The sequence below is a fragment of the Erpetoichthys calabaricus genome, chromosome 2, assembly GCF_900747795.2.
Source record: "Erpetoichthys calabaricus chromosome 2, fErpCal1.3, whole genome shotgun sequence".
Classification (NCBI taxonomy): Eukaryota; Metazoa; Chordata; class Cladistia; order Polypteriformes; family Polypteridae; genus Erpetoichthys; species Erpetoichthys calabaricus.
The window spans coordinates 172,518,023-172,544,873 of record NC_041395.2 but is presented as its reverse complement, the minus strand read 5'-3'; the positions used below and the strand labels follow the sequence as shown (position 1 = coordinate 172,544,873).

Below are 26,851 nucleotides of genomic sequence, written 5' to 3'. Positions count from 1 at the left end.
CCAAGCGGACAAAGTTCTAAATCACAAATCCAGAGAATGGTCAGAAAACAGCAAAAAAGGTCAGGAATCTGGACAAACCACGCACAAAAAAAATCACTAATGCACAGTAAAATGTCCGAACTTACTAATCCTTTCTAGTGCCTTTGAAATGAACCATCAGGAACTATGGGAGACCCTACAGTTTATAGTTTAGAGGGCAGTTCCTGGAGGTGATTGGCAGGTGGCCCTGCTGTCATGAACTGGGAGTTCCAAAAGCACGTAAGTTCCATAAATACTTCTAAAATTGTCCTCTAAGGTGGAGGGATTACTGTTAGAACCCTGACTAGAAGTGTGGCATGGTGACACAGTGGTAGCACTGCTGCCTCACAGCTAGGAGACCTGGGTTTGGTTCCCGGGTCCTCCCTGCGTGGAGTTTGCATGTTCTCCCCGTGTCTGCGTGGGTTTCCTCCGGGTGCTCCGGTTTCTTCCCACAGTCTAAAGACATGCAGGTTAGGTGCATTGGCGATCCTAAATTGTCCCTAGTGTGTGCTTGGTGTGTGGGTGTGTGTGTGTGTGTGTGTGTGCCCTGCGGTGGACTGGCATCCTGCCCAGGATTTGTTCCTGCCTTGCGCCCTGTGCTGGCTGGGATTGGCTCCAGCAGACCCCGTGACCCTGTGTTAGGATATAGCGGGTTGGAAAATGACTGACTGACTGACCCTGATTAGCAACAAAAAGGGCTTCAAAGGAACTTATTTTTTACAAACTAGGGGGCTCTGCCCCCGCTCGCTTTGCTCGCCAACCCCCATGCGGGTGCTACACACTAGACACTAAGCAGCTCTGCCATTCGCGTATGGGGAAGTGGATATATACAATTTAAACAGATTTTTATTTTCATGGGAATTGTTACATATGCATAATAGACCTAACTATTTTACATTGCAACAAGTAATTAACCATAGTAAAAAATAGTAGAACGTAATAAATTGAAAGAAAATTATGTTTCATGTTGCATTAGAGGTATTCATTGTGTTATACGTTTTCTTTCTGTTTGGCTTTGAAATTAACATGCAAATACTTTTTAAACTTACACTTTTATTGTAAAACTTTGATTTCCTGTAAAATTTTGATTCCGTTTTTGAAGTTACATCGTGACAACGCAACGTATAACTGCCCGTGAGTGAATATCGTTTCTTTCTCTCTAATAGATAAACTGACTTTTTCGAATGTTCGTTCCTGTGATTTCTTAATTGCCATAGCAGAAGCTATTCTAACGGGAAACTGTAAACGTTTTTAATACGAATGGCATATCAAGATCTCCTTTGGTGTCTAATGTTATCCGCAAAAGATGTACTACATCACCTTTCTTATTGCCTGTTAAAATTTTACATGTCAGAATTGTTCGTCCAATTTTGAATACAACTAATCTTGTCCCATTGCATAGCCCATCACTCATACATAAATTATGCAATAACATTGTGATACATCCTTTTTTCAACAATAATTTGGCCGGTGGAAGACCGGACGGTGTTAACGGTTGTAGATATTCTATGGGATATTGTAAGTTGATGTTTTCATCTTCTGCACCATCACCACCAACTGTTTCAGCATAGTCTATTGATACACATTTAACTAATTTTCCGTGTAACCGATCGACAATTTTCGTGTTAATTCGTTTGACTTCATCGTTTCTCGATGCTAGGATTGCCTGTGTACTCTTTTCTTCTATTGATAACCCTTCGGGATGAAATTCTTCATTAAGATCTGGACATAATAACAAAGTCAAAAACAGAGCACGAGTTGAAAAATCCTAAAAGGTGCAAAGCACAGTAAAACACGAATAAACACTCCATCGTCAAATTTAAGTTGGTCTGGTATAAGTGATTGCAGTTGTGTGCACACGCCTTGCACTAAATCAATTCCCCACGCAGATTTGGTTCATACTTTGCACTAAAGTTCTCTAAAAAATAATTTGTGTCTAAAATAAGCAATCTTTAATAAAAAAAAACTTGTATAGTGAAGAAGTGGCAAAGAGGCATTGCACACATGTAGGTAGAGGGTAAACAGATTAATAGGTAAATTGTTTGTTTGTTTGTTTTTCAGAAATGCATGTGCAAAGGCTACAATATGTTGTTAGCCAAAAGCAAGATTTCATCCATTGACATGTGGGTGGATAATGATTCTTAGCTAAGGCATAAAATTTTTTTAAAATCTAAGACAAATTAAGAGAAACATTTGGCAGCAGTCCAGAATTGTTTAACATTTCTGTCTTTAGTACTTGGTATGATTGTCTGTAGTACTGACTGAAGGGTCTTAAGATTTGCATTAAGGTTGTATTTAACAAAAAGACAGCCCAAACAGAAATAACACAAGATCAGATGACTGATTTTCCATCCTTAAACCTTGTGCAATCTTATTATTCAATATCATTCAATATCATTTTTACATCTACTCTATTACAGAATTGAAATTCTTGGGAAACTCCTCCACAGATTTTCTGGGCAAAGCCCAAAGAAATAAAATAAATGTGTTTGCACCATAAATGTTATTAGTAACAGTTGTAAGTGCCATACGGGATGGACAAGCATCCTGACCAGGAGAGAGAAAGGTTCCTTGCCCGAATGGGAAGCCCCAGATTGATGGACAGGCAACCTGACCAGATGTATTTACAATACCTTTTCTGGTTTGGATAAAAGGGAAGGACAGGAAGGGCTGTTTATTCCCCCCAGAAGCTAGATGGCAGCAGCCCTGGATATCGATATCCATTGTGACACCAGCAGGGAATACTGGGAATTGTAGCCCGGTAGCACAGCCCTGCTGGAGTCCTTTGGGTGCTCCCAACTGGTGAAGCCCTGGCACCGGAAATACTCCCAGGTCCCCAATAAAAGGGACTGTACTTCTTTATCTAGTTTAGAGGAAGGAAAGCAACACTTAACTGGAGGATTGGCAGTGTGGAGAGAATGAGGGAGGGAGGGAGAGACAGACACTGTATACATTCTTTGTAAAAATGTGCAGTATTTTGTGTAATAAACACCCCTTCATTTTCAGCCTGGAACTGTTTGTGTGTTTGTGTTTGGGGTTTGCGGCTTTGTGATGCCCCCTAGCCATCACACAGGGCTAGATTCTTGTTTTCTCCACTGCTTGAAGAGAATATAAAAAAAATTCACTTTCTGCCTGTGCAACAATAACACACATACAAGTTATGAAATGGAAAATCATTTATTTCAGGTAAGTTGGCTCTACCATTTGTCTAGCAAGAATTTCCCTTCTTGTCTCTCACCTCTCTGTGACATATTCAAACAATTCTGCAGGTGCTTCTTCTTCTGTGCCTGGAGGGCAATGCACTTTCTGTGTTCCCACAATCTTTTTAAACATCACTGGATATACTTGGTCTTTCTGGGTGGAAGTTTCACCTAGGAATCTTTCAATACAGCCAAAATGTTTTAACATTTCCCAGCAAGTAAAATTCACTTTACTCCAGCTCATCCAGAACTGAGAAATCTCAGTCTATAGGACATAATTTTGGCTCTTCTGAGCTGCAACATGTCGAAATTAGGAGTCCAAAACTCAGCAAAATGGGTGTGAGGCCTCCTAAAAGGACCATCCCAGCATGTAAACTTCACTTTGCTTTTTGCCCCTCCAAAACTGAGAAATTTGAGTCTATAAGGCATTGTTTTGGCACTCTTGAGCTGCAACAAGTTGTAAATAGGAGTCCCAAACACAGCACAATGAGTGTGAGGCATCATAAAAGAACCATAAGGGCAGGACCACAAATTAAACAGCCTTCCCAAACAGACACACTCTAAATCCAGCTAGCCTGAAAGCTGCTAACTGCAGACTTCCAGCCTGGCAGACCTCAAAAATGGGAAGCTGGGTCAAATAGCTAGCAAAGTCATAAAATATTGCCAAACTCCCACAAAATAAGAAGTGACCATAAAACACTCAGTTTATGTACAAACATGGCAAGCAGAGAATCTTCATAAATAAAGGATGTTTTAGAAAGAAAAAAGAAAATACAAGTAAAAAGGTGGAAAGAGCAAAACAAGTCCAATTTACGATCCAGAAGATGAAATCCTTAAACAGAAGTAAGAAAGTCACAAAAACCTGTAAATCCAACAAAAATATCAATACTCGCTAAATCTTGAAAGACAAGAGCAATGATCTCCTGATCTGAGCTTACTCAGCTGTGACCTTAAATAGGCAGAGTGAGGGCTCAGAAGGAATGATGTCAGGGTGGCCCTGCCTCCTGGGTGTCGACCCACAATGCACAAGAAGAATCAGGAAATTGAAAGGAACGGTACATAATTGCAAATGTCACATTAAATAAATAAAAATATAAAAAATATCACTTCAAAAACAACAATCAAACACATAAACACACATTAAATCATGACACAGCATCCATTGGCTATATCTGACAGCCTATCTCATACAATCACAAAACTGTCCAAAGTTTCCAAACTTTCACAGAATTTGTTTTGCATCTTCCTTGTAACCAATCCGCTTCAAGTTTTGTCCCAGAGGAACACTCATTTCCAGGTGGCATATAAAAAGAAGAAATGCTGCCTTCCAGATTGCTGCACACATGAATGTTTATTTTTATGACTGGCTCCACAGGGCTTTTGTGGAATTGAAAAGTGTCATGTTTCAGCCAGGTTCCAATATCATTTTTATGTCTGTTATGTTCATTTTTAATTCCTTTGTTTATTTTAATATTGTTTATCATTTAGTTTCCACTGTATGTGCCTATGTATCTTCCTTTACGTTCTGTGTGTTTTTTGTGGATTGTTCCCCAAGAGGCAGGAACACCTGTCCATCACTGTTAAGGGGCTGCCTTCAGCTCTGTAAAGGCTGGGGAAACCCACAGTCCCTTATGGTTCGTTCTGAATGGCCTGTTGGTGGTGGTGAGTTGCTCTAGTGATTATTGTTTTATTGCTTTATTTGATTTATACTGATTGTTTTGACTGTGCTCTGTTTTAGGGCTTTGTTTTTTGGATATAAATTGGAACTTTGTTCACTTTTAGGACTGGCTTTTTAAAGATTTGTCTTCTGTACCTTTTGTGCTCTTTTGCAGGGGTGAACCCACTATGAAAATAATGAACCTAAAGCTTCAGGGCCCCTAATCCTGGAAGGGCCAAAGAGCTAACTTTAATTTTCATCCCCCATAACTCAAAAACTATAAGGCATATGAAATTTCCATTCACACCAATGACTTTGACATGTGAGATAATCCAGTAATAATTAATAATAATTTAATTTAAAATAAAAAATTGTAGTGATCTGTCATGGAACAACCCCATTGAAGAAGATAACAGTGGTTATCCAGACCTCTTTGCTGGTTATGAAGAGGACCCATAGCAGTTCAAGCTTCAAGGCCCCAAAAATCTAGCTCTGCCACTGCTCTTTTGAGCTTATTTTTGCCACAGAGAATTTTTGTCAAAAGAAATTTTTTTTATTTATAATGATTATACGTGGCCCTTTTACTTACTAGCTGGGGTTTAATGGTGATTTCCCCCTGTAGTGGCCAATCTCAGAGAGAGATGAGATGCTAGCGCTGAACTTTTACCTTGTCACTCCAGGACAGTTCCTAGGTGACACTTTTCAAAAGTGTTGGTGCCCATGAGAAGCAAAGATGACATCAAAAATTTCGCCAAATTATTTTAACAATGTTAAAAATGAAAACTGTTGTGAAAAATCTAATTCTCCATGCTTCTAACTTGGATCTGGATGAAATAAAACTATTACAAATACAATGAGACAGTCATAATTTATGAAAAGAATTCAAGTTCATAATAGATCCCTATTTATTAATACAGACATAATTTACTGGAAATCACAAATGCTCAGAGTGTACATGCAGTTCCATCCTCTGGGATTGGAATTACATGTCCTGTGTGAGTGCAGGTTTATTTATATTGCATCTTCTAGATCACAGGGACACCACCACCTAACTACATGGTTAGGGACTGCGTCTGTCTGTCTGTCTCTCTTTCTTTCTGCTACTTCTGTGATTTCAGAATCTTAGATCGTTTCAGCCGGAATTCTATAGGCAAATAATGAACATTTGGAACATTTTCCTAATTTGGATGTGAACAACTTCACATTTTTTGTCTGAACCGGAAGTTAGTTCCCCCTCAGTCAGAATCACAGGTTTGGTGCCAGGTTTATCTCTGTACAGCCTATACTATGTCTCCTTTTCTCTCTGCTCTATTGGCCATAGAAGACAGGATAGGAAAAAATGCAGATCACGGTACCATTCCTCTTATTGAGCTTTTTTTTATTATTCAGTCTTGATCTAGATGCAATGTAGAAACATTCCACACCCATTATTGCTCTTCTAATTAATACAGAGTTTCTAACGACTACTATACTGTCTTCTAGAGGCGACACCATTTATGATGTGGGCATTGTTGTATGACAGCCAGACCCGAAACAACAAGTGCTACATAACTGAATATTATACGAGTGCCTGCCCCAAACCTTTTTAAGTGTGTCAAGTCTGTTCATTTTCACTATATATATACAAAGTTGATTTATTTCAGTAATTCCATTCAAAAACTGAAACTTGTATATTAGATTCATTCATTACACACAGACTGATGTATTTCAAATGTTTATTTCTTTTAATTTTGATGATTATAACTGACAACTAATGAAAGTCCCAAATTCAGTATCTCGGAAAATTAGAATATTGTGAAAAGGTTCAATATTGAAGACACCTGGTGCCACACTCTAATCAGCTAATTAACTCAAAACACCTGCAAAAGCCTTTAAATGGTCTCTCAGTCTAGTTCTGTAGGCTACACAATCATGGGGAAGACTGCTGGACTGCTGACTTGACAGTTGTCCAAAAGACGACCATTGACACCTTGCAAAAGGAGGGCAAGACACAAAAGGTCATTGCTAAAGAGGCTGGCTGTTCACAGAGCTCTGTGTCCAAGCACATTAATAGAGAGGTGAAGGGAAGGACAAGATGTGGCAGAAAAAAGTGTACAAGCAATAGGGATAACCGCACCCTGGAGAGGATTGTGAAACAAAACCCATTCAAAAATGTGGGGGAGATTCACAAAGAGTGGACTGCAGCTGGAGTCAGTGCTTCAAGAACCACCACGCACAGACGTATGCAAGACATGGGTTTCAGCTGTCGCATTCCTTGTGTCAAGCCACTCTTGAACAAGAGACAGCGTCAGAAGCGTCTCGCCTTTGGACTGCTGCTGAGTGGTCCAAAGTTATGTTCTCTGATGAAAGTAAATTTTGCATTTCCTTTGGAAATCAAGGTCCCAGAGTCTGGAGGAAGAGAGGAGAGGCACAGAATCCATGTTGCGTGAGGTCCAGTGTAAAGTTTCCACAGTCAGTGATGGTTTGGGGTGCCATGTCATCTGCTGGTGTTGGTCCATTGTGTTTTCTGAGGTCCAAGGTCAACGCTGCCATCTACCAGCAAGTTTTAGAGCACTTCATGTTTCCTGCTGCTGAGGAACTTTATGGAGATGTAGATTTCATTTTCCAACAGGACCTGGCACCTGCACACAGTGCCAAAACTACCAGTACCTGGTTTAAGGACCATGGTATCCCTGTTCTTGATTGGCCAGCAAACTCGCCTGACCTTAACCCCATAGAAAATCTATGGGGTATTGTGAAGAGGAAGATGCAATACACCAGACCCAACAATTCAGAAGAGCTGAAGGCCACTATCAGAACAACATGGGCTCTCATAACACCTGAGCAGTGCCACAGACTGATCGACTCCATGCCACGCCGCATTGCTGCACTAATCCAGGCCAAAGGAGCCCCAACTAAATATTGAGTGCTGTACATGCTCATACTTTTCATGTTCATACCTTTCAGTTGGCCAACATTTCTAAAAATCCTTTTTTTGCATTGGTCTTAATTGATATTCTAATTTTCCGAGATACTGAATTTGGGACTTTCATTAGTTGTCAGTTATAATCATCAAAATTAAAAGAAATAAACATTTGAAATACATCAGTCTGTGTGTAATGAATGAATCTAATATACAAGTTTCACTTTTTGAATGGAATTACTGAAATAAATCAACTTTGTCATGTTATTCTAATTTTATGACTAGCACCTGTATATATATTGTGAGACACGGTTCCGAAAACCACCAGACAAACACCACTTCTTTATAAAAACCACACTTTTCTAAATTAAACACATTCCCGCACAGCACACAGTGTTCCCAGCACCAATCACCCTGCACACGGGCCATTCTCTCCCTGTCCGTGGGCTGCCTTTCCTCTCTTCACGGGAGCTTCGTCCTGCTCCCACTCCCGACTCTATCTCCCTGATTGTAGGAAGGCGGCCCCTTTTATTCCCACCCAGATGTACTACAGGTGCCTGATGACACTCTTCCGGCAGCACTTCCTGGTGTGGCGGAAGTGCTGCCCTTGCACCTGGAAGCACTCTAGGGGTCCCTGGAAGGTCCTTTCTCTACCCTCCCAGGTGTGGCTGAAGTGTCGATCTCCCGGGCTCTACGATGCTTGGGGTGCCCCCTGGCGGTGGCCACGGTCCCCAGTGGGCTTGAGGCTCCTTACTCCTTCCCTGTGGTCCCCTCCTTATCCAGGGCGGTTGCCCCTCGTGGCCCGGGAACGTATAAGACACCTCCCGGTCCTTCCAGGCATCCCGGCTGGGTCTGACCCCCAGCCTCCTGTGACAATCTACAGTATATACAGTATATATGTGTGTATATATATGTGTATATATATATATATATGTGTGTGTGTGTGTGTTTATTCTCATGCATGTACACATAGGGACCACCTTGCGAGCTCTGAGTTGCTGTATCTTCTCCTTTCCCTACAGAACCAAACAGTCGCCCAAGGGGGACACTCAGCCACACCCTCAAAGACTTGAGAAGCCCCTTCACCTTCCAGTCACTACAATAAAAAAATGAGCTAGAAGGTGGTGTTGCAGTCTGAACTGACAAGCAAAACCTTATTGTATTCCTAAGGTGAAAAGCCACTTCTTTATGGTTGTTGTTTGGGTCCCAATAGCCATCTTTTTCTTTCATCTAAACAGGGTGACCTGATTGGTACGCCAACAATTTTGTGTGTTCATGTCACTTCCTGGCACAGGTTGGTATCTTGTTTCATTCAGCATTTTCCCCATAGCTGGGGTTCACATTTGCGTTTTTGTTTGTAGTGTCTAATTTCATGTCATTTATTTGTATTTATGTTTCTTCTATGTATGTACATTTTTCTTTGTGTTTGTTTATACGTGAATGTGGCATTGGTTATGTCCCTTGTGTTTTGTGGGTGGTACCCCAAGGGGTAACTTTCCTGCCAAACACCACAAGGAATGGTCCCTCCACCCTATTTAAGGGAGGGCCTCCCTTAATTCCTGGCGGGTCACTCAAACACACTAGGGAGTGGGGAGTACTGTATCTGTGCCTTGTTATTGGTTTTGATTTTCTGGATTTTTGAACTTCTGCTCTGTTTTTGACCACACCTCTAGATTTCTTATTGGGATTATGTTTATTGATTTTTTGGACCTCTGCTCTGTTTTCAATAATGATTGTTGGATTCTGTTTTGGGACTATGTTTGCTTAATTACCTTGTCTTTCTGACAATTCCTTTGTGCTCTTTGGAGCTTTTGGGCTTGTACAGCCTTTGGTTAAAATAAACCTTTTATTTTATAAAAAATGTGTAATGTCCTTTTTGATTTTTATTTAGGGGTTTTGATGGTGTCTTTCCCCCTCTAGTGGGCAACTTTTGAAAGAGTTTTGGTACTTGTGCTTTTGGAACTCCCCAGTTACACGACAGTCGGCATACCCAGGGTGATCCTCACAGATCCAGGGACACCCTTTGCGCATAATAAATATATATTCCTTTCTCTATAGAGCGAAATGCAGGAGGTGCTTTTCAGTGTGCCCCAAAACAAAACCGACAGACAGGCACCAACAAACATCCAAACAATGGTTATTTATTAATGTTGGGTAGGATAATAACCAACAAAGAATAAATAGAAGGAGGGGGGCACAATACATAAAAAAACTAGTCTTGCCTCAGGTTTATCCCTGCCTGGAAAGACAAGAGTATGACACAGACTGCAGTTGGGCCCATGCAAATAGATACTATATGGAAGCTGCACCTAACCCTCTCAGTGTAACGTTTACATGTGCAACCTTGTTGAATGGATAGTCTGTGCACACCCTGTTTGACTCTGGCAGCAACGCCACCATTGTTGCACGCTGTTACATCTCATTAGAACATTATAATGGAAACCAGGACAATCTTACTTGTATACAATGCTGGGGCCTGGAACTACCCCACTGTGATCTGTTTCCTGTACACCCAAGGTCAGCTCTACAGACTCAAAGTGGTGGTGCTGCCATGGCCGCCATACAATGTCATACTGGGCACAGACCAGTCACAAAGTAAAAGCTACTGAAACTAGCTGCATCTAAGAAGGAAAAGGAGCCTGGTTATGAATGGCAAACCTTCATCCCATGATGACAGCCCACAATACAAAAGATCAGTTAAGAGTGTGGCCTCCTAGTATGATATGGCTGATTTTGGGAACACTAACATCACCATGGCTTAAACACTGGAGGTGGTCCCACTCCTGGAATCGAAATTGTTGCAACATCCAATTCCCTTACCTCCTTGCAAGGTTTCATTCACATCTTGCTTGCTTTAAATGTGAACAGTGTCATGACAACTCACTTAAATTTTCAAGGAATGTGGTTGCTTCTGTTGATGGACAACCCTTCGGTCCTTCATTGCTGCCCAAGCCTTATTTTGTGTTGGAAAATGATCTGGTGTATTGGGGGGCAGATCACCAAGATGAGTCAAAGAGCCAACTCCTTGGAGCTCAAATGAGAACAGAAAAACATGTAGAGCACATTATTGCACATTTTATATGCCTTGTATGCACAAAGAGGTGTATTGTTTTTGCAGGTCATGTCAATTGACCCAGTCATCCTGGTGGGACCACATGCCTCTTATTCCCTTAAGATCATCAACAACCCATTCTAGTGGATCAGTGTGGATATTGTCAGACCGCTCGATGCTTTTGCAAGGGACTACAAATACATACTGGTTCTCGTAGATTACGCCACCTGCTACCAGGAGGCCATACATTTACATGTATCAAACTCTAAGTCTATTGCCTAAGAACTTGTTGGGGTCTTTGTGTGGTTCGGCATACACAATGAGATCCTCATGGATCAGGGGATGCCCTTTACGTTTGCTATGTTCAGAGAAGTTGCCAAACTGTTGCATATTACACATCTCAAAATTGTCATCATCCACCCACAGACTGACGGTCTGCTTGAGTGCTTCAACCAGACTCTCAAACAGAGGTTGAGGTGAGTGGTATGGGCAGACGGGAGAGGCTGGGACCAGGGGCCTCATGCATAATAGCGTCCGTAAAATTCACACTAAAACATGGCGTAAAGACAAAAGCGTAAATGTGCGTACGCTCAATAAAATCCTGATACATAAATCTGTGCGTTCGCTAACTTCCACATTCTTCCGCTACATAAATCCCGGTCAGCGTGAAAAGAAACGCACGTGCACACGCCTGCTGCCCCACCCAAACTCCTCTCAGAATTACGCCTCTTTGAATATGCAAATCAATATAAATAGCCCTTAAGCTCAGCATTATGTGAAAAGGCAATGGCAAAAGCACAGGGAAAAATAGAAGAATTTCAGTGAATACAAAGTGGAGGCAAGGGAAAACGTACTATTTGTTGGTTTAAACCAGGGGTGTGCAAAGTCATTCCTGGAGGGCCGCAGTGGCCGCGTGTTTTTGTTCCAACCCAGTTGTTTAATTAAAAAACAATCCTTGCCAATAATTACATTTCATGGCTTGTTAGTGCTTTAACTCTGCTATGTCAAGTCATTCTCAAATCCTAGATTTTTTTTTCCATTCTAAAGATATCATCCAAATATTTTGAAGTGTAAATCGGATGGGTAATTCTCAATCCTTCACTTTTTTCTCTTCTCTTTCCTTCCAAGTATTTAATTAAACCAAATAGTGCCTGATAAATACACACAGGCGTAAAGGGTAACAAGCAAAATGGATAACTGCTGGTTTCTTTTTTCATTTGCATCTTATTGCTAATAAGGAGCAATTAAAAACCAAGAATGCAGCTGTTTAAGACTTAAATAAGCATTAAGGGTTCAAAATCTTAACGAGGGAGATAACTAATATGAGGCAGAAGTGTTTCTAGAGCAATTAGTGCTTCTTATTAAGCAATTGGGTTGGAACAAAAATCTGCAGCCACTGCGGCCCTCCAGGAATGACTTTGCACACCCCTAGTTTAAACAGTGGTATAAACAACAAAAGGAAGTTGATCGAGTGACATAGTGTCAGAGAAACTCGAAAGCTCAAGTTTACAAACTCACACAGTGCCCAAAATAAAAAAGAAGTTGTCAGATATCAAAGTCACTGTGAAAAGGCGAGTTGTAGCCCACCGTCTGAGTGTCATATGAAATTTCCACTTTAATCACGTAGTTTATTTTGTCATTAAAGTAGAACATCATAAACTTGATCTTTAAATTGTTTAATTTACAGTATTAGTTTCTCAAATACCATAGTAACTATAGTAGCATGTTAAATGCTTTGTTTTGTATGTGTTCTTCTATGTGGTCTACGTGTATGAATCACTACATACTTCTTAAACAGGCTTTCTCTTCCTCTGACAGGACACAGAATCCATTACATTCGTGATATTACAGCTCTCTGAATAATTAAAATACTGAGATGTATACTTGATATCATTTTCATAATGAAAGGAGTTAAAACATGTTATTAAACATGGCAACACAGTGGCGCTGTAATAGTGACGAGCTGGTGCCCTGTCCAGAGACTGCCTCACGCAAGAAGCTTGCTGTGCCGTGCGCGACCTTCAATGAAATAATTTATTGCAGCAGTACTGTCTCTTTCAAACATACTAACTCCCAATTCCTGTCCTTCCTTTTCTTTCTACAAGTAACCAATCGCGACACAATCAGCACTTTAATAGATGTTAAGCCATGTATAAGCTTAGAACGCAGATTCTTCAAAACTTTTAAGGAACATTGAAATATTTTCATAGTACATGTTTAATTATTCTATCCATCTATCCTTCCAGTGTCGCACCAGCCCCAGCAAGAATACAGCATGAGGCAGGAACAATCCCTGAATGGGCGCCAGCTCCTTGCTAGTGCTGCGACACCATGTCCTCGCATGTTTAATTATTAACAATATAGATTATTTAAATGATGTTAACATTGTATCTGTATAATGTAATAAACATATTTTGCTGCATTTCATCTTAAAATGATATCGTCGTCATATGTAAATATGCACTTTATAAAGTGGCGCAGGTTGTGCAATATTATAACTGTATCGCAAGTTTACAGTGAGGTAATTGTACTAATAAGTACAAACAGTTCTACAAGGAGCACTTGATGGACGGATTGAGTCCGCTTATAGTTCTTGGAATGAAACTGTTTCTGAACCGCGATGTCCCTACAGGAATGGCTTTGAAGCTTTTGCCGTTTGAGAGTAGTTCAATTCCTGTAGTTCAACAGTATGGCTGAGGCAGCTTGTGCTTGATGCTGTATACCAATAATTCTCTTTCCGATCAGATTGCACACTCAGATACAGTGGGATAAATAGTCTGAGTGGTGCATTGAGAGGAACAACGCTAAAGCAGGCATAGTATTTGGAATAGTTTGGCCATTCCGTGGACCATTATATTGTTACAGGTTAATTACAATCAGATGCCTTAAACTAATAAACAATATACGGTTAATTTCAGTGTATTTATAAAGCCACATCAGGGATGTGGATCTAAAAAAGAAAGGGAAACCACACTGGAACAAAAGCACTGCTTTGACTCTGGGTGCCACCAGTTTGCAAAACCGAGCAGAGAACTTGCGTACGCCAAGCATTTAGCTAGCGTGAAAATGTGCATGGCTTTACACCAAGTTTAGGTTTTATACATCGCGATGTGAACGTGGAAACGGGCTTACACAACATATTTGTATGTATGCACCATTTATACATAAAGCCCCAGCTCTTGCCTTTTGGTTCATCTTCTGGGATGTTCCGCCCCATAAACAGGCTTCTCCTCATTCAAGGTTGCTATACAGGTGACAGCTGTACAGCCTGCTCAATCTCATAAAAGAGAGATGAAGGGAGGACACAACACCCTCCTCCCATAATATTATCAACAACATCACAGACTTATGCGAACACTTCACAAAGTTACTTCCCCTTGTTCCAGAACACCTGCAGGCTGCTCAACACACACAGGCCTAGGTGTATAATTGGGGTTGCAGCCTCCAGGAGTTCCATCCGGGAGACAGAGTGATGGTGCTTATTTCTACATCCCAGTAAAAGCTGCTAGCTCATTGGCAGGGACCATATGAGGCTTGAGAGCAGAAGTGACCAGTGGATTATTTTATCTGTCAGTCCAACTGACGTCCGCAGGAGCGGGTTTACTGTATCAACCTTCTTAAGCCTTGGCGAGATCGGCAAAACTACTGTCTGGCGGCAGTGCCGTGGTTGTGCTCTAATAGGATGGAGAGGACCTCAACTTTGGTTAATCCCTTTTCCCACAACAAAAACTCCAGCTGACAGCCACCATCACTTCTGTGATCAGAGTGGTAGATCCCAAGCCGGGTTAGGCAGCACTGATCACCCATGACATCATTACTCAGCCAGGGGTCATAATCCAGGAACACTCATACCGGCTGCAGGAAGCCAAGAAAGCTGAGATGGAGATGGAAATAAAGCACATGCTGGACCTAGGGATCATATGAAGGGCCACAGTCCATGGTACAGCACTATTGTGCTTGTCCCCAAGCCCAATGAAAGTTGATGCTTCTGCTATGACTTCTGTTAGCTCAGCCAGGTCTCCCATTTTAATGCCTATCACATGCTGAGGGTGGACAACCTCTTGGAGCACTTGAGGTTCTCTTATCCTGTCCATTCTCAACATGACCTTTAGCACCCCTAGCAGCTACTGGCAGTACTGAATCCTTTTGTTCGGGCTGCACCGGGAGCCAGCAACTTTCCAGCATTTAGTGGACAGACTGCTTTAGCTTTATAATGTCTATAGTGATGCCTACATTGATGACTTTATCATAAATTCAAGCACCTGGGAGGAGTACAACTGGCATGTGTTGGCCATTCTCCACACATCCACAAGGCCAGTCTCTGGATAATTAAAAGAAAATGCTATTTTGGATTGACTGAGGCTTAATATCTGGGCTGTGTGTTGGGGTAGGATGAGTCAAACACCAATGGACCAAAGCTGCAGCCATTCATGATTGGCCCTGAGTGCAAACCAAAAGCAGATCCAAGCTTTTCTGGGTTTAACAAGTTACTATTATTATAGGTTTGTACTGCAATTCTCTAAGAGGGCAATGCCTTTAGCAAACCTTACATGAAAACAAACTGCCATTTAGTTGGTATGGAGCCCAGAAACAGAAGCAGGATTCTGTGACATGAAAATGACCCTAATGTCAACTCTGATGTTAATATCTCCCAGTTTCTCCTCCAGATCAACACCTCAGACACCAGCCTTGAAGCCATGTTAAGTCAAGAACACCCCATGATGTACTTCAGCTGGAAACTGCTGGACTGAGGTATGCAGTGATTGAGTGGGAGGCCCTGGTGATTTAGTGGGCCATTACCCAACTCAGATACTACCCCTTCCTGGGCAGGAGATTACTTTAGTGACTGACCATGCCACCCATACTCTGGTTGTCATCACATAAGGTCTCCAAACCCTGGGTCATCAAGTGGTTCTAGAGTTTGCAGCCCTATAAGTTTATAGTCTTACACAGGCACCGGACCTTCCATGCCAGCTGTCACAAGTCCACAACCTTTACGACCTCTAGGGCTGAGCCGAGGGAGGATCAACTTCAGGGCTCAAACCAAGTAGGTAAAACCACTCCAGAACGCAATGGGGCACTGACTCTAACTGTTCTATCTCTTCCTCCTGCAGCACCAAGAAGCTGCCTAATAAGTGCATATGGCACACACAGAGAAGGCCCCGCCCCTTCTGGTTGCAGTCTTATAAAAGCCAGTCAGCCCCGGAAGGAGGTGTCATTTCTTAGAACCAAGATTTCTTGCCCAAGAAGGCACTTTGAAAGACCTGAGTATTTGCTTTTTTTTGTTTGTGTTTATGCAGTGCCATTAGTAATTGTAATTTAAGCACTTATTGTTATTCTGTACACACACACACACACACACACACACACACGCACACACACACGCACACACACACACACACACACACACATATATATATATATATATATATATGCTTTTTTGTTTCATTTGTTTTTTTTCAGTTTGCTAAATTTCTTTCTCATATGACTTAACAACTTTAGATCCTTGGTACTATAGCTTTGATTTCTCTCCAGCAGAAAGGCAGAGAAGATACATGGACTCACTTTAAGCTATACTATAAAGTGCCTTTTAAACACCCTAATATTATATCAAAATAAATATGGATGAGGATTTCCCTAAAGCTGCTTGCCTGGGAGTTTCCAGCATTGCAAGCATATGCCACACTGGAGGGTGTGGTGCATTTATGAGTCTGCAGAAATTGTGAAGAGGCCTAAGCCTAAATGATCAGCTCCACCGATCTAAAAAAAAGCTAATGCCAACCTGACCCTAACCATCCCCAAATGGAGAAGTATAAGGAAAAGAATGGAATGGTTGGGCTGTTCTTGTTGAGCAAGCAGGGAAATGTTCTCCCATGAGTCTTTGCAACTGTCTTAGTATTCTCAGGTGGCACAGCTGGCATCTTTCAAGTTAAAGAACAGCTCTTGAGACCAAGGATTGTGATTGCTGGGCAAGTGGCTCTGTGGGTGTTGTTGGCAGCACAATGTACAAGTTAGTTGGCTCTGCAGAGGTGCTGGGCTCAGCACTTGCTAAGAAATCTGAATGAGGAAGTTGCCTCGGCTCTTTCCTCTTTGTGCTACATACAGGAAGAGCTCATAGAAAAGCCAGCAAGAGGCCCTGCAGCGTGTGCAGCGAACTCTGTCGTTCCAGCCACCTCTGGCTTTTGCCAGACTGCCAACTAGCCAGCATACCCGCTACCCCAGTGGGAGACGAGTCGAGCTGACAGAAGAGGACGCCTGCCATTAGTGCTCTCACCTCCCCCACCCCAACCCCTGCCCCATCCCTGCTTCTCCTCTTCAAGAGAAAAATCTTCTTCCTAGAAGCAGCATGACGACTTCGCAGACCTGGTACCATGGAAATATCACTCGCACTAAAGCTGAGGAGCTGCTATCCAAGGCATCCCGGGATGGCAGCTTCTTGCTACGGGACAGTGAATCTATTCCAGGGGCCTATGCCCTCTGCTTACTGTAAGTAGCCTCTTGGGGTCAACATTTAGGGGTTGGAGGGTGGATGTTAGCTTTGCAATACATGTAGTGCTTTATATAGGAAGAGTGAGCTATGCATAGTGGGTGCCTGAGAAATAATGCTAACTTCTAGTTCTCTGCCTTGGTCCTATTCCTAGGATGGAGGAGAAGACTCTCCCATTTTCTGCTTTAGTAGCATTAATGTGTGGCTAAACTTCTGTCTTCGTGCAGCATGTCCATCTTCAAATCTCGAGATGGCATCATCTGCCTGCCTGCGTGCAGCTCTCTCTTTCAGTAGCTCTTCCCACACTTTCTAACTGACTGCCCTTTGCAAAATGCTTTGTCATCTGACCAAAAATCAACTTCCCAGCCAAAATTGTCACCCTCTCTGTCTCTAGTTTAGCAGTACTGGTGTAATTGGGCACCGCAAAGGAGAAAGAAGAACAGCTCTTTGACAGAAAAGCAGAGAGTCAAATGTGTAATAGTGGTCTAATTGGGTTTCTGCAGGCTGAAACAAATGTGCAATAAAGGCCCCAAACTCCATTAGAAAATTGGCTCGAGCTATATGCCAGGCTGAAACTGCATCATACATTCCCATTGCCAAATAAAAAGGTGTAAATTCATAACTGGACTATAGCAAAATGGGCATTTAAAGTTCGTCTCACTAGAGGATATTCGCAAAACTAGGCAAGTGCAGCTGTTAAGTAATTTCAAGTTTGGTTATTAAGGGAATGAGACGGAGACTCTGAAGCTCAGTGGGAAGCAACTGCAAAATTAGCATGGTTCCATGACACTTCTAGTAGTTAATTTATCTGCGATCCCATATTGGGAGTAGACCTGCTTGTGGTTGTGATGTGATATACACAACAGACAAAACTTCATGTATAGGCACAAAAAGGCACAGACCTGCATGCACAGTCTCACTATGACACACAACCATCCTGGCCTAGAGTGTCTACAAAGACAGAGACTCAAACACAATTATGTTCTGAGACAAACCAAAGCAACTTGACATACAGATGTGGAAAAGTATGCGAATATGAGGAGAATTTCACAACCATACTGTGACTTCACACACTCTCAAACACTGACGCGATCACATATGCCAATGCGAGCACAGACAATGAGACAAAACTTTGAAACACGCTTATTGCTGCAATGCAGCTAATGACAAGGATGTACAGTATATGACATTGTCTTGCACTTCTAGCAAATACACAACTGGAAACAGACATGCCCCCAGGATGTTACAAATACACCCATGGAAGTTTGTATAAATAGACAAGTTACAAGCATAAACAGAATCCAAAATTCAAATATATATATTGTTGTCAGTCAAGGGAATCACTGTACCCAAAAGAAATGTTGGGACGCCAACCAGGTTGTCCCATTTAATTCATTTAAACAACTTAAAGCAAAACAGGCAGCCACTGGCACGAGAAACAAAAAACTAAAAATAGCCTGTCAGTTGGCTCTCTTGAGCTAGTTGGTTCGTGTCAGAGCTCCATTCTACAGTGTGCTCAGTCCACAAGTAGACTTTATTGTGGTTGGACCAAAACGGGCAGAGTCGACTGCCCTCACTGTGCATCTTCTCTGCACTGTGGTGGAAAGGGGAGGTGACACAATTAGCAACAACGCCCCCACTAGTCCTAGATTGGTGTTACATAACTCAAATGTGCCCTGAATTGTAGCCTCTGTTGTACATACAGTATGTGACAGTACAGATACTTTATAGATCAGCAAGTATCTATCTATCTATCTATCTATCTATCTATCTATCTATCTATCTATCTATCTATCTATCTATAATAATAATAATAATAATAATAATTCATTATATTTATATAGCGCTTTTCTCAGTACTCAAAGCGCTATCCACACAGGGAGGAACCGGGAAGCGAACCCACAATCTTCCATAGTCTCCTTACTGCAAAGCAGCAGCACTATCTATCTATCTATCTATCTAAAAAGTGTTTTTTTATGTTACAGAATTTGTTATTATGACACTTTGATACAGCTCACACCAATATGCATGCAGTCAGCTCACACACACAGTTATAAAATTTGACACTTGTAAAAGTAGTTTTAGACACCCCCTTGCTTTCTTTGTTGTGCCCTTGTGATCTCCTCTGTCCAGACTGTCACCACATAATTCCTTGCAACAATCCATTTTACAGGATCTAGATATATAAGGCTTCTTGTCACAGATGGGAGATTTCTTCATTCACACCCTGCCTCATTTTTTACCTGCTCTCAGATATAATAGGCCTTCACATCTCATGTCTCACTTCATATCTTATCACATAAACATACATCCCCATTAAGGCTGGGTTTGAAATCAGCCAGTAAGGGCTTCTTCTTTGACACAAGTCATTAGATGCCCACCTTGCAGAGTTTATTGGATCAAAAAGAAATTTAACCTTAACTTAAAAATCCCAAAAATGGACTCTGAAAGACATTGTAAACAAAGTTGGCAATCTTATTGGATTTCAAATGCTTCTTGGAAGACTGCTGCAGTGAGCACAGTCAGTTTATCAAGCATAAACTTTGAAATTTGAAAGTTGTTCAATTTCTTTTATTTTTAAATTAGTCTTTTAAATTCCAATAAGCTTCAGTAGAAGGTAACGATCCCTCCAGGTGTTAGGAAAGCTGCAACAAACAATGCCAACATGTGAAAGCACTAAGTGGTTGTTTTAGTAATTTATCATCTAACCATCTACCCATTTCCTCAATACTCATAATCAACAATGGGTTCTGAAAAGAGTTGGAAATTAATTATTTCTAGGATGCATTTCCCAAGTAGTACATGTTCACATCTTCTCACTCATGCTAGGACATTTTAGCGGTACCAATCAGCCTATATCTTTGGGATGTGGGAGGTATCCAGAAAACAAAAAGAAACTGTTGTCTTTGAGAGAAAGTTGGAACCTTTTCCTGCCACAGAATTTGAATGCAACTCCCTGAAGCAGGAAGGAAAAATCATTGAGCCAACATGCTGCTATCACCCAATCAATCAATTATTATCACATCGAACCTTACACAATCAACATTTTTCTAAATGTCATGCTACACCAGTGTTTGAGATGTGGACAAGATAACTAAGCTTGTTGTATGAATTTCCTTTACTGATATTTGGGGTCTTTGCTGCAAAATGCTGTTTCTTTTCTTTCTTTGACTCTTTAGCTAGTACTCTTTTTTTGTATTGATCAGCATCTTCTGATGATTGTTGCTATGAAAGGTGTTGTACAATATAAAGAGCTGAATGGTGCTTATGTGAGTAGGCTGGTGAGTAACTGTTACTTTATACTGTTATAATGGGTTCGTGCCAACAGGCACTGATGGTCATTAAAGTACCACCTGTGTTTAATGGAACTTCTCTTGATTATAATAAATCCTATACATCTAAATAAGTAACATATCTATATGAAAAGATGATGTTGCTTGACCGTGTCATTTTATTCATTGTCGCCTCTCACAATATTTGCAAATGATATGGGAAGTGCACAGCTCATTTGACATATGATGTGTATCAACATGGCACTTACTCAAGAATTCACTAGCAGTCACGTAGATTATGCTTCAAACCTTTAAGCCAGTACACTAAACTCTTTTGTGTAAAACAGAATTTTTTTGCTCTCTTTTGTTCTATCAAGTCCCCAGCTGAAACATAACAAAGTGGATTGTGGCACAGTCTAGGAGGTTACTGGACTCCACCGCCTATGCTTGCCCTTCAAAAAGCACCTATTTTTCTTATCCTTAATTTGAAATTTGCATAATTATACTGTACTTCAAAAGCCAGTAAGCTTGCTTGAGTGTGCAGATGTGGCTGGTTTGTGAAAGAGGAAGTAGTGCAGGGTTGTGGCATTCATTATGCAGGTCCTTGAGCTGACTGTTAAGCATATTCAAAGACACCAGCTAGACAGTGAGAAGTGTGTGAGCGGGCAGACTGGAATTTTAATCAGGTTACTAGACCCAACTCTGGTAGACCCAGTGGCAAAAGGAAAACTAAGAAAATGAAAGGCTTGTCCATGATAATCCACAAAAGAGGTAAGACGTCTGGAGCAAGGACTGAAGAATACTGCTGAGGGGGTGTATAGGAGTTTGACCCATGTGATCTGAGGGCAATAATTCTACTGAGCTGATAACAGTTTGGTCTACAGAAATTGACACAACAGGATCAAATATCCCACATGGTCACCATGGTGTCCACTATGATAAATGCCATATGAGATAAGATGATATATTAAAAAGAAAACCCTTCTGCTCATGGAGTGGACAAAACCAGAAAAGCAGAGAGCTATACTGAGGTTGAGGTGAATTCAAAGGAAAGAACTGTCCATATAAATCATGGATTGCCTGTCTGACACAGGAAGGTCTATTCTGAAGCTCTTCCTTAATTATTTTTTTTTAATTATCTGTCTAGAGAAGGACTGGACAGTCTTTGTCTTATGCTGTATTGCACCAGTCACTTGACGATATCCTTTCACTGTCAAGATAGGCTCCAGCCCTGTGACATTAAAGTGGATTGAGTGAAGTCCTGGGTTCAGATCCCAGCTTGGGCACTGCCTGTATTGACTGTGCATACTTCAGTTTCCTCAACATACTCCAGTTTTCTTTCCCAAAATATTGGTTTTAGGTTAATTGACAATTCTTATCTGGCCACATGTAAATATGCCCTGTGATGGATTGCTGTCCTATCCAGGATTGCTTCTCATGTTGTATTTAGTGATCCCCCTGACCCTAAACTGGATAAGCAGGTTGGATAATCAATGAATGGATAGATGGATTTAACTCATAGCCCTTAATGTAATTTTAATTGTGAACACTACCACAATGAGCTTTACGAAGTCTTCTTCTTCTTCTTTTAGCTGCTCCCATTAGGGGTCACCACAGCGGATCACCTTTCTCAATACCCTCCTGTCCTCTGCACCTTGTTCTGTTACACCTACCACCTGAATGTCTTCTTTCACCACATTCATGAACCTCCACTCATGCGTTCTTCTTACCTGGCAGTTCCATCCTTAGCATCCTTTTCCAAATATATCCAGCAATTCTCCTATGCACATGTCCAAGCCAATGCAATCTTGCCTCTCTGACTTTGTCTCCAAACCATCCAATCTGAGCTGATCCTCTAATGTACTCATTTCTAGTCCTGTCCATCTTGGTCACACCCAATGCAAATCTTAACATCTTTAACTCTGCCACCTCTAGCTCTGTCTCCTGTTTTTTGGTCAGTGCCACTGTCTCCAACCCATACTGTATAACGTAGCTGGTCTCACTACCGTCCTGTAGAACTTCTCTTTCACTCTTGCTGATACCCATCTCTCATAAATCACTCCTGACACTCTTCTCCATCCTCTCCACCCTGTCTGCACTCTCGTTTTCACCTCTCTTCTACACTCCCTGTTACTCTGTACTGTTGATCCCAGGTATTTAAACTCATCCACCTTTGCCAACTCCACTCCCTGCATCCTCACCACTCCTGTGACCTCCCCCTCATTTACACATATGTATTCTGTCTTGTTCCTACTGACCTTCATTCCTCCCCTCTCTAGAGTATATTTCTACCATTTCAGGGTCTCCTCAACCTGCTCCCTGCTCTTGCTACAGGTCAAAGTGTCATCCACAAACATCATAGTCCACGGGGACCCATGTCTAATCTTGTCTGTCAACCTGTCCATCACCATTGCAAATAAGAAAGGGATTATAGCTGATCCCTGATGTAATCTCTCCTAAACCTTGAATGCATCCGTCACTCCTACAGCAGACCTTACCACTCTCCCACTTCCCTCATACATATCCTGTACAACTCTTACACACTTCTCTGCCCCTCCTGACTTCCTCATACAATACCACAACTCCTCTCTAGACACCCTGTCATATGCTTTCACTAGGTCCACAAAGACACAATGCAACTCCTTCTGCCCTTCTCTATACTTCTCCATCAACACCCTTAGAGCAAACATTGCATCAGTGGTGGTCTTTCTTGGCATGAAACTATACTGTTGCTCACTAATCATCACCTCCCTTCTTAACTTAGCTTCTACTACTCTTTCCCATAACTTCATGCTGCGGCTGATTAATGTTATTCCTCTGTAGTTACTACAACTCTGCACATCCCCTTAATTCTTAAAAATCTGTACCAGTACACTTCTTCTCCACTCCTCAGGCATCCTCTCAATTTCCAAGACTGCATTAAACAATCTGGTTAAAAACTCCACTGCCATCTCTCCTAAACACCTCCATGCTTCCACAGGTATGTCATCTGGACCAACGGCCTTTCCATTCTTCATCCTCTTCATAGCTGTCCTTACTTACTCCATGCTAATCCGTTGTACTTCCTGATTCACTATCTCCACATCATCCAACCTTCTCTGTCTTTCATTCCATCTGCTCAACACAATCTCCTCGCTTGTGAGTATGTTTCCATCTTTATCCTTTATCACCCTTACCTGCTGCACATCTTTCCCAGCTTGGTCCCCCGTCTAGCCAATCAGTACAGGTCCTTTTCTCCGTCCTTAGTGCCCAACCTCTCATGCAACTCAGCATATGGCTTTTCTTTAGCCTTTGCCACCTCTCTCTTCACCTTGCGCCTTATCTCCTTGTACTCTTGTCTACTTTCTGCATCTCTCTGACTATCCCATTTCTTCTTTGCCATTCTCTTCCTCTGTATACTCTCCTATACTTCCACATTCCACCACCAGGTTTCCTTTTACCCCTTCCTCTACCCAGATGTCATGCCAAGCCACCTTCTTGCTGTCACCCTTACTACTTCTGCTGTAGTTGACCAGCTGTCTGGGAACTCTTCTCCGTCACCTAGTACCTGTCTTATTTTCTCTTTGAATTCAAACTTGCAGTCTACCTTTTTCAGCTTACACCATTTGATTCTTGGCTCTGTCCTCACTCTCCTCTTCTTCTTGATTTCCAACGTCATCATACAGACCATCATCCTATGCTGCCTACCTATGCTTTCCTCTGCTACCACTTTGCAGTCTTCAGTCACCTTCAGACTGACCCTCCTGCATAGGATATAATCTACCTGTGTGCATCTTCCTCCACTCTTGTATGTCACCCTATGTTCCTCTCTCTTCTTAAAATATATATTCATCACAGACATGTCCATCCTTTTCGCAAAATCCACAACCATCTGACCTGCATTCCTCTCTCTCACACCATACCTACCCATCACCTCCTCATCTCCTCTGTTCCCTTCACCAACATGTCCATTGAAATCTGCTCCAATCACCACTCTCTCTCTCTTGGGTACACACTCCACCACTTCATCCAACTCACTCCAGAAATCTTCTTTCTCATCTATCACACACCCTACTTGTGGGGCATATGCTCTAATATCATCCATCATCACACCTTCAATTTCCAGCTTCATAATCATCACTCCGTCTGACACTCTTTTCACCTCCAAAACACTCTTGACATAATGTTCCTTCAGAATAACCCCTACCCCATTTCTCCTCCCTTCCACACCATGATAGAACAATTTGAACCCATTTCTGATCCACCTGGCCTTACTTTCCTTCCATTTAGTCTCTTTCAAGCACACTATATCACCCTTCCTTCTCTCCATTACATCAGCTAACTCTCTCCCCTTATTAGTCATACTGCCAGAGTTCAAAGTTCCTACCCACATTTCCACTCTCTTTACCTTCCTCCTCTCCTCCTGCCTCTGGACATACCTTCCCCTTCCCCTTCCCCTTCTTTTTCTCCTTCTTCAGCCAATAGTAGCCCAATTTCCACCAGCATCCTGTTGGCTAAGAGTACTGGTGGTAGCCGTTGTTAACCTGGGTCTCAACCAATCCGATTTGGAAATCTGTATTGTCCACATATTGATCTAGCAAAATTTTACACCAGATGCCCTTCTTAATGTATCCTTCCTCATTTATCTGGGCTTGGGACTGGCGCGAAGTAACACTAGTTTGTACATCCACTGTGGCTGGTTTAATGAGCTTTACGAAGTAAACCAAACTTTTGTATAGCATCTTTCATTTCGAACATGATCGCTATGCTCTTAGAAAAGTTATGTCTTTCTGCAGTGGATTTTAATCTGAGCACTATCATAAACTAATAATATTAACTTTCATATGCTAATAATTTAATGCATTGTAGTTGCTGTCATTCTAAGCAAAATTACAATGTGATTTACCAAGCCTCCAGTCTTTATTTTATGTAACAACTTTCATTTTGAACACTTGCCAATAACTTGAGCTTTATTTTAGATAGTGCCTTTAATCATGGATACTATTGCAATACACTTTGTAAAGCAGCCAAATAGTATGTTACATAGCATTATAACAGTTGTCTTTATAAGGTTAATATTTAATATATTATATAGTGCCTTTGGGCGGCACGGTAGCGCAGTGGGTAGCGCTGCTGCCTCGCAGTTGGGAGATCTGGGGACCTGGGTTTGCTTCCCGGGTCCTCCCTGCGTGGAGTTTGCATGTTCTCCCCGTGTCAGCGTGGGTTTCCTCCGGGCGCTCCGGTTTCCTCCCACAGTCCAAAGACATGCAGGTTAGGTGGATTGGCGATTCTAAATTGGCCCTAGTGTGTGCTTGGTGTGTGTTTGTGTGTGTCCTGTGGTGGGTTGGCACCCTGCCCGGGATTGGTTCCTGCCTTGTGCCCTGTGTTGGCTGGGATTGGCTCCAGCAGACCCTCGTGACCCTGTGTTTGGATTCAGCAGGTTGGAAAATGGATGGATATATAGTGCCTTTTCATTCTTCCTAATATCACACTTCATTTTTAAGGCACCTTTCATTCTAAGCATCCCCTCAGTACACATTGCAAAGCAACCAGCCCTTAACCCATCATAATAATATGATCACTTTGAAAGGCAAATCAATTGCAGCTCCACCAGTCCATTTTTTATGTTCTTGTACTGTATGCAGCTGAATTTCTCTTTAGAATTAATCTAATCTAATCTAATCAATTTATTTAATGCATCTTGAGGTCATAGGGATTTGGAGCCTGTTCCAGCAGCATTGGGCACAAAGCAGGAACCAGTCCTGAACTTCAGTCCACCAAACAAACGAGCAAATACTCATTCCCATTCAAGTACAGTTCACATTCATGTTTTTCAAAAAATGAACTTTTTTTTTTCATCCATACAACACTTGGTCTAAAAAAACACAGAAAAGGATCAAGACATACATAAAAAGGTACTTTAAGGCCACTGCATTTATTAAAATTAATTATGCACTAGTATCCAATAGCTGGGTGGGTCAGTTTCTGTTCTTCTTCTTCATCTTATTATTACTGTTCTTAAAATGCTTCACTTTTCTTTTACTGCCTTTGTGATGGCTACTGAACAGATCTAATTTGTACCAATTACTAATAATGCAGTAAGTGTTCAGTGACTTTTTGAGGAAGCCCAGGGAGTGAAAGCACACAAAGAACTATGCAAATCTCAACAGTCACCACTCCCTGTTATTTGTGAAAGAAGCATGGGGCACCAATTTCCACAGATCTTGAGACTGTGTCCTCAAACTTGAGTGAGATGAACTTTGAATCCCTTTATGCAACAACTG

The 26,851-nt window shown here is 41.6% G+C and overlaps 1 protein-coding gene across 1 annotated transcript in view; it reads left to right on the top strand.

The window, feature by feature from the left end:
- The first annotated feature begins 16,891 nt into the window (after window positions 1–16,891).
- The window catches only part of inpp5d (inositol polyphosphate-5-phosphatase D), a 127,917-nt gene continuing 117,957 nt past the window's right edge, over window positions 16,892–26,851 (top strand). The window contains exon 1 of the mRNA XM_028794802.2: window positions 16,892–17,315. Coding sequence (XP_028650635.2) covers window positions 17,176–17,315 — 140 coding nt within the window. The 5' untranslated portion in view covers window positions 16,892–17,175. The remainder of the gene's footprint in view (window positions 17,316–26,851) is intronic.